General features: G+C 53.4%; 1 protein-coding gene across 1 annotated transcript; it reads right to left on the bottom strand.

The window, feature by feature from the left end:
• Nucleotides 1-564: 564 nt before the first annotated feature.
• Nucleotides 565-6,438, bottom strand: Adcyap1 (adenylate cyclase activating polypeptide 1). Its single transcript, XM_090353595.1, has 5 exons — nucleotides 5,811-6,438; nucleotides 5,364-5,474; nucleotides 3,182-3,301; nucleotides 2,654-2,752; nucleotides 565-1,544 (listed from the first exon to the last, which is right to left on the bottom strand). The coding sequence occupies exons 2-5, from the start codon at nucleotides 5,471-5,473 to the stop codon at nucleotides 1,355-1,357; spliced, it is 519 nt and encodes a 172-aa protein (XP_090209721.1). The 5' UTR covers nucleotide 5,474; nucleotides 5,811-6,438; the 3' UTR covers nucleotides 565-1,354.
• Nucleotides 6,439-8,643: the final 2,205 nt, after the last annotated feature.

Raw genomic sequence — 8,643 nt, 5'->3', positions numbered from 1 at the left:
GCAGGAGGTCAAGGTTGGGGGGGGAAGGGCAGAGAAGATCCTAGCCATTTCACAAGATGAGAAGCATGGACAGCACTGGAGAAAAACACATTGTACTTTGCATCCATTTCCACTAACCCAGCACCCAAAATCAGTTAGGCATTAGATCTGAGAAAGGACTGGACTTGTCCCCAGATTTCCAAACCTGGGCATCCGGACACCAGTCCTTCTTCCAAGCTCCTCACACTGCCCTATTCTCTACCTCTTCCTCTTTCACTGTACCACCTTCACTTGGATCCAATTGCCCTAGGTTTGGGATATTAGGTTCCCTGGTGGATGGGGAAGTATGGAGAAGAGAGCGCTGTCTGTCCCAAGTCTGTCTGTCTGTCTGATATTCTCTCTCTCTCTCTTTCTCTGTCTCTCTCTGTCTCTCTGTCTCTCTGTCTCTCTGTCTCTGTCTCTGTCTCTCTCTCTGTCTCTGTCTCTCTCTCTGTCTCTGTCTCTCTCTGTCTCTCTCTCTCTGTCTCTCTCTGTCTCTGTCTCTCTCTCTGTCTCTGTCTCTCTCTCTGTCTCTGTCTCTCTCTGTCTCTCTCTCTCTCTGTCTCTCTCTCTCTCTTCTGTGCAGTTCCTCATCTCTTCCCACAGTGGAATGGTGTAAATTCTGGGGGGAAACATAATTTGGATCGAGCTGCTGTTTTATTAGAATTACTTTCCGGGCTGAGAGTCTGAAGAGAGACAAAAACACATAAAAATAGATTCAAAGAAAGCCACCCAGCCAAGTGGGACAATGCCCACTTGAGTTAGTTAAGCTGGGATTCGAGCAGCCTGCTCCAGAGACTCGCTGGGAAAGATGCCCTTCAGCAATTTTCCAAATCGTCACCTCAGAAATCTCCGTGGAACAGGGCAGCATTTGTTTATGTACAGTAGCAAATGGTCCATATTAATATGCTCAGGCCTGTGGTGGATAAAAATACTATCCTTTTAATTCCATTTTACAAAAATAGGAGGAATATTCAAAACAATGATTGTCTATTTTTCTATTTATTTTATATAAAAACATAAACAGCTCAGGCAAATTTTCAATCGGTGTGCACACTTTGTATGAATTTTTCTCTATATATTTTTCTCTATATTCTTAATATATAGATTTATAATATATATCAATAATTGGTCCACAAAGTATAGCTGTGCATTCTCTAGTGCTTTGTAAAAAGAAAAAAACAATATTATTATCAAAATATTCATTTAATGGCTTTACTTCATACATAAATACATGTTTGGATAGAACACAAGAGCGATGATGACTGTTCAGTTTGGAAAACGACTTTTCATTGTGTCAGGGTTGTGTATACACGGGGTAGCTGGTAGCTCACAGCTACAAAAACGCTATTCGACGTCCTTTGTTTTTAACCCTCTGTTTATACCTTTTCCCTAGAACGGCCGCTAAGTATTTCTTGACAGCCATTTGTTTCCGGTAGCGGCTGTAGCTGTCGGTGAAGATTCCGTCCGAATGGCGTTTGGAGAGCAGCTCCCAGTCGTCCTGGGCGCCGCCGCCCGGGGTCCCACTGTGCCGAGAGGAGGAAGGGAGCAGGGAGGGGGAGGCGGAGGGGGAGAAGGAGGCGGGCGTGAGACACAAGTTCAATAGCTGCAGGGTGCAGGCGGACCCCACCCCGCGCAGGAGCGCACTGCCCGCCCACCGCCACCCTGGACCAGCGAAATCAGCCGTGGGGAGGGGGCTGGGACGGAGATACCCACCCCCTCGGCTCCTCCCGCCCCACTCGGGACTTTCAGATTCTCTCAGTTCCCACCACCACCACACCCAGAAAAGCCGCACCCCCTCCCCTTCCTCCAAACGCTGCCTGGTTCGGATTTCACCACCCGTGCGTTGGCGCTAAACTGTCCTAACTACGTCTTTAAACGACGCCACACGCCCCGGTCTAGCAGGAAAAGGATCGAAGGTCCCTAAACGCCCCGGGGGCGGCCGCCCTGGAGTTGAGATCGACCCCGCCAAATCCAAAGCCACTACCCCACTCCTTCCCTACGCCAACTTGAAAAACGTGCTCGTCGTACAAGTCGACAGGCTGTGGGCAAGATTTTTTTTTCCCACCGCATGAATTATTCATTGCGAAAATGTAATCTGTTTTCCCGTGGGCTTTATTAAAATGTTGCCTGGTGCTGACATCGGCTTCACAGAAGCCTTAGGCTCTTGGTTTTGTCTGGCAGGAGCACAAACTGTTTGCCTTAAGTGTCCAGATTTCATGAATTTGTTTACTTCGATTTCAATTGAGAGCAAGTGCCATGCTCCTCCTTTAAAATAATTATTAATAATAATAATAATAATAGTGTCATGCTTAAGAAAAAGAAAAGGACAGCAAATCCTCCCGAGTGTTGGTGAGACAGGTCTCAGTTTCTCTTTTTTTCCATCGGAAACGGATCGAAATCCCCAAGTTTTCCTGACCTCTCTCCAGATCTTCCTCCAAATCCAAACCCGCGGCGGGCTTCCACGTCCCCGGTCGACCCGGACTCCCGAGACGCACACGCACCCTCCCACCCCCATCCCCGCCCCACGAGCACGCGCACACCTAGAAGCCGGGGGCCCCGCCCGCCTGGTGCGCGCCCCGCGCGCCCTCTCCCCCGCGCGCGCGCGCTCGCGAGCTCTTTCCCAAACTCTTACCCCACACCCGGGGCCACGAGGGACTGCAGGTACTTCCTGGCCGACAGCTGGTCCAACACTTTGCGGTAGGCCTGGTTAAGGATCCCGTGGGCGATATCTCTAACGGGGAGACAAAAGTGCGGGCCTAGGGGTCATTACCCCGTCCCCGGGTCACAGCCGAGGGCCCCACTCCCGCTGGGCTGGAGCATCGCGGGTGACCCCGGGAAGCTCAACACCCAGGAGCGCCTCTCTGGAAGTTTCCGAGATGGATGAAATGCTAAGATCCAGAATCCGTCCTGGCCTCTGCGGGAGCCTCCGGTCTCCCCGTCCACCGAGACTCGCCCTCTCGGACCCTCCTCGGGCCACGGACCTTGAGTCCTCGGGCCCTCTGGTCCACCCAGATCCACCCGCGACTCATTTCTTGTGGCTCCCTTGGGATCGGGTCCCGGAGGAGAGCGGCTTGAGGGTCGTGGGGGAAGCAGCCCCCACACACACCGCGGGCCATCCCGGCCCCTGCGGCGCGCGGGCCCCGGGCGGAGCGGGCCCTACCTGCGGAGCTGGGCGTAGGCAGCGCGCGGCGCGGAGGCGGGGCTCCCGGCGCCCGGAGGCTCGGCGTCGTACCAGTCCTGCAGCGGGCTTCCGTCCCCGTCGTACGCCTCGTCCTCCGGCCTGCGGGGGTAGCCAAAGGAGTGGTCAGTTCAAGTCCCTCCCCAGCTCTGCCAAGACCCTAGGAAAGAGGCTGCCACCCACCGTGCCTCTCCAGCCAAGTCCCCAGCGGAGAACGGTCCTTCCTTTCACCACGGGGGTGGGGCAGCGTGGGGAGGAATTAACCCATTTCCAAGTCCGCCCCGCCGGGCGGCCAGACCACCCCGACTCTGGACCGGGGAAGGGTTACCCTAGCAGGATCAGCGACTCAACGAGTCGCGAGGAACCGCAAGTCCAAGCCAGCCCTGCGCCCCCGACCCCTGAAAGGGACCGTCCCCCACCCCTCCTGGCGCCCGGCTTTCCCCCCAGGTAGCGGAGAGAACAGGGTCTGGAAAGGTCGTACGGGGAAGCAACGGCCCGCGCAGAGGCTGGGCTGGTGGTGAGGGGGTCGAAATCGGAACGGAGAGGACGCGTGGACCGGGTGTGTGCGGTGTCTTGATCCGCCAGCCACCCCCACCCAAGCCTAGGAGCCCAGGGGAGCCCTTCCCCGCGCAGATGTAGGTCACGGAGAAGCTCCAAGCTTCTATTCTGGGCTGGAGAAAATCTAGCAGGAACATGAATAATAGATGCCCTTAAACTTAGCCTTTCTGGCGACTCGTTGTGTCGGAGCACTCCGATGCCTCTCCACCGGGGTAAAAAGTGCCAGGCACGTGGAGCTTTGAAAATAGCTCCACGAAATAAACAGTTTACGCTCATCCGTTAAAGGTGAGTGGCCGGGGGAGGGCGGTGAGGGGTGGGGGTGGGGGGACTGGATCCCACTTTCTTCCCAGAGCAGGGGAAGGGACTTGACAGGGGTAAACCCACATTCTCTCCCCCACACCAGCCTCCTCCATCCACGATACAAAGCGGAAAGAGATATGGGTTAAAATTCCAAGCCCCAAAGCTCTTCAGGCCGCTGCGGAAGCGATCGGGGCGGCGCTGACAGTGGAGTCCCCCGGGTGAAGTGCCTCGGCTCGCCCTCCATCCCTGGAGACGCCAGCGCAAGACTAGCTCACCCCTCAACAACGGGATCTTCCTAGCCGCTTCTCGCCCCGTGCCCACACACGACCTGCAGTCCACCTCTGCCGCCGAGCCCGGGGTCGGCGCTCGCCCCAGGCTCTGGGGCTCCGCCCTGCCCCGAGCGCCTCGCGGCGGCGCCTACACTAGGCTGCCTAACTCGCTCCCGCCGTCCCGCACACCGGCGGGGGCTTGGGAAGGGGGGTCTGGGGCTGTGGGAGGAACCCGAGCCGAGCTGCACGTTTAGAAACCCGGGGTTGGGGGGGGGAGGGGGAAGAAAGAAAACAAAACAAAACAAGCCAAGGTTCCCTGACCGTGCGCTGCACGCTACCGTGCTCTCCACCCGGCCTGCCGCCCTTCCCTCTTCCTCCCGGGCATTCTCCCCCAAGCCCAGCCGTTCTGGAGATTCCTACGCGCCCGCTCGCTCCCTCGAGCTCTCAAATCGCTTTTTCTAACCCGTACCCGGACAACACCCCCACCCCCTACACACCGCGCCCCAAGACACTGTGAGACTCAAACTCCGGCTGGAACCCGGATCACTGAAAAGAAAGCTCTTCAGAGGAGAAAGAATTGGAATGGAGAGGCAGAGGAAAGGGCGGAGAGCGGGAGACCCCGCCCCAAGAGTCCCGAACCAGCCGGAACAAAGCCAAGTTGCACGCCCAACCCCAGGCCTAGCTCTGGGAGCCCCAAGTTCTTCCAACTCGCCCCGTAGAAGCCAAGCTGGGGACCCCCCCCGCCAGCCGCACAACCCCACCGTTTGAAGCAGGCTGGGGGAGGGGCCGCAGCTCCGCCGCTTGAGCGGAGCCGCTGGGCTGGGGGGGCCGGAGGAGGGGCGCCCGGCCCCAGTGCGTCCCATCCGCCCGCTAGGCTTGGGCTGGGGGGGAGGAGGAAGGGTGAGTAAGGGGGCAAATCCTAAACTGGGCGAGATGAAGGGGGCGATGCTTAGGAACCTGGACCCTGGGACCTGCACGGAAGACGTCCGTGAAGCATCTGGAGGAGAGAAGCCCCAGCCCAGATGCCCAAGACTTACCTGATCCCAGGAAACCGGAGTCCGGCGGCGGCAGGTGAGCAGTAGACGCTGCTGTGCATTATTATCCCATAGACCAGCAGGGCCAGCCTGGCTCCGCTACACATGGTCATTCTGCGCAGGAAGGAAAAGAGGGCACGCAATGGTGAGAGTGCCCTGGCCGCCCACCCACCTGCCCCAAGAAACTCCCGAGCTAGGGGACACAGCTCAGCTCCCGGCTGCTCGAATTGAATACGGCTTGGCGACCGTCCGTGTGCACCTTTCCACTTGCTAGACTTGGGGGGGGGGGGCGAGAAATATATGTATATACTCAGCGCCCAATAACTAGCCAGCCCTGGAAAAGCTAACTCGTATCCTATGCCTATATCAGAAAGAGAAAAACATACATATGCAAGCAAAAGAGTCGCTGGGTTTGGTGAGATAATTTCCCACTCACTAGTCAACTCTTACCCCTGCTGGCGAAGGTTTGCTGCCAAGTAGGACGGCGGGCAAAGGGCTCCTTGGAGTTTCTGCGCTGGAATCACAACCCAAGAAGCATCCCCCGTCTGGCGCTGGTGTGTGAGGAGAAGCCGCAGGGACGAGCAGGAGGAGCTGGGAGGACTCGTTTGCTGAGGCTAGTATTCTGTTCAAAAGTTTGTACACGCACGGAACTAAGAGGGAGCCTGACACCGACAGAAGGGGGCGAGGAGAGAGATGGAGAAGAGAAGAGATGAGGAGCCCAAGAGGGAGGGAGGGAAGGGAAGTGGCCCTAAGTCCACTGGGAGAAAGAACCGGGTTTAAGGAAAAAAGGAGTTTAAGGAAGGGAAAGGGGGAGGAGGGCTGGCCGGCCTCTACCGGGTCAGGAAGCTGTAAGAGTCCGTAGTGCCTTCTCTGCTCTAAGGTCCGTCTGGCTGCCTCTGGAGGTGCAGCTGCTTCTGTTGCTGCTGCCTGCAGTAGCAGAGGTGACCGGCCTTCTGCTGGTATTTATATGTGCAGTTAGCACACCATCTATCCGAGCAGGGTTTCAGGAGAGCTCTCTGTGTCAACATCTGTCTGCCTGTTGCCTTTCAGTACAGACTATTTTGTTGCACTGTTGCACTCCGATTTTTATTCATGAAATGACTTCCTTCCCCCCCACCCCAGTCACGTAATGATCGAGTATCAGTAAAAGACGTCAGCATCCTGGTCCCTCAAGGAACATATTAACTATTCTGTGCTGTCCTCTAGGATGATAAAATCCGGAGTCATCGACTTCTCATAAACACCTTTCACTCATGCAATCCAATTTTTAAGAAGTCCAATTATTTTGATGGTTTTCCATTTTAACCCCTTTTAAAGGACAGGTAAAGAATTCAAAGAAATTGGAGAATGGTAAAAGTGATCTTTTTAAAAAAAAAAACCTCTCTCTCTCTCTCTCTCTCTCTCTCTCTCTCTCTCTCTCTCTCTCTCTCTCTCTCTCTCATCAAGCCCTACCAATGAGAGTTCTGGTCTCTGGAATTAAGCACCATCAAGCTATCCTATTAATAAATTTAATTTAGATCTCCTAATTTCTTGCGTATGTTCTTTCAGATAGACAATTAAATGTGGAAGTCGTTTTGTTTTTAAAGGGGAGTCTTGGAGAATTTTTTCAGTAAATCTCTAATGAGTCTGGCTGTCGTTGACAGTCTGGCTAGGAGTAGATTGATTATAGAGCTTAGGCTGGGCCCGAGAGCTGAGCCAGTGGAGCTATCCAGTTCCTTGGTGCTGAATTGTTGGGGCGCAGATGCTCCAAATGCTGGAAATTGCCACTGCTTTAATTTTCACCAGAGTCTCTAAAGCTGAAGCATTGGCAACAGTGTTGTTAATGTGGCAGTTCATTGTCTAAATCACCCCAGTGTTCACATATCCCCCCCCTTTGCTGCATCCATGAACACCCTAATGTGGCCACCCTGTCATGTCCTGCCTTTGATTTCAGAAAAGACCTTTTGGTCTCTCAGTCCATATGTTTGGATCTCTCAATTTCCTGTTTGCACACCTTCACACTTTCTGTGGCTCTTACTGGTTTTAAAAATTGAAATGGTGGCACGGTGTTTTCCACAAGCATTGAAAGTTTAAGATTTTGAAAGTGAGAAATATGATTATTACACTTTCTTTACAAGTTGGATTCTGTAGAGAAATACAGGCAGGCTGGGAAAGGAGAAGAATCCAAAGTTCAGTTTACTCACTGAGGATGTCTAACAGAAATCCCTTCCTTGGGAACTGTTCTTTTTTTTTTTAACTAAAATGACATAGGAAGGGGACAGCAATAAGGAAAACCCACATATATGCTGGATCTTCCAAATCCCTGAGCAATTCAAGGAAAGTAATATCTACTCCAGTAAGAAATCATGGCTCTATTTCTTTTAAAGGAAAAGTAACCATTAGTGAGCCTTTTCATTATGTGGTTCTTACACAAAAATTAGAGGAAATTACAATTAAATAGGAGTGTTTCCCGTTACTGTGATTTGGATCTAACATTTAAATAAGCTATTTTTAATTCGGCATCATTTTTTCCCAAGACATAATGTTTTCCATTCTTAATGACTTCCCCGCTCTTGATTTAGTGCTTCTTCCAAGAAGGCAAAGTTTTGCCTACTTAGAGCCATGGATGGCCCAACCTTGTTCTTTCTCTCTGACTCCCCGCATAGCCACGTTGTAGATGATGGCCCATTTTCAAGACAGCTTCCTATCATACACGGGTGTGTATTTCTTTGTGTGGTCTGCATATCTTGGCTGGTTTGCGGTGCGGAGTTTACAGACCTCAGCCTCAGCTTTCACACAAAGAGCATTCGGTGAACAGGACGAGATAAACAAGCCCAGAAATCCCTCTTACTAAAGCGCCTGAAGCTGCTGTGGCTTTCCTGACTTCCGCCCCGCTTCGCGTCAAAGGTGAGCCCCATTAAAAATCCTTGCTCAGTCCTCCCACGCGAATTCCGACATGAGTTCGAGCTGGAGAAATGTTTGGAAAAATCTTCGAGATTTCCTTGCACGATTCTCCACTCAGCATTAGTAAAGGGAGCCACCGTGTGGGGAGTTTGTTGAGTTCACGGCCTGTTATTATAGAGGAAACCACAAAAGGAAAAATCTGCAAGGATTGGAGGGCCTTGCTGGAGCCGGCTCAGTGCCCGAGGCTTGCAAAGCCTGCGCCTCCTGCGCTCATCACGACGCGGGCACTTTCTGTGGGAACCTCGGGCCCAGCGCCCCAAGCTAAGAAACCTGTAGGTCTGAGCCCCACAGAATGGAAAGACTCAGCCGAGAACTTCACGGTTCCTGATCACTGAGTTGC

The sequence above is a fragment of the Megascapheus bottae genome, chromosome 19 (assembly GCF_031878675.1).
Source record: "Megascapheus bottae isolate mThoBot1 chromosome 19, mThoBot2.hap1, whole genome shotgun sequence".
NCBI lineage: Eukaryota > Metazoa > Chordata > Mammalia > Rodentia > Geomyidae > Megascapheus > Megascapheus bottae.
This window is presented reverse-complemented; position numbering and strand designations above follow the sequence as displayed.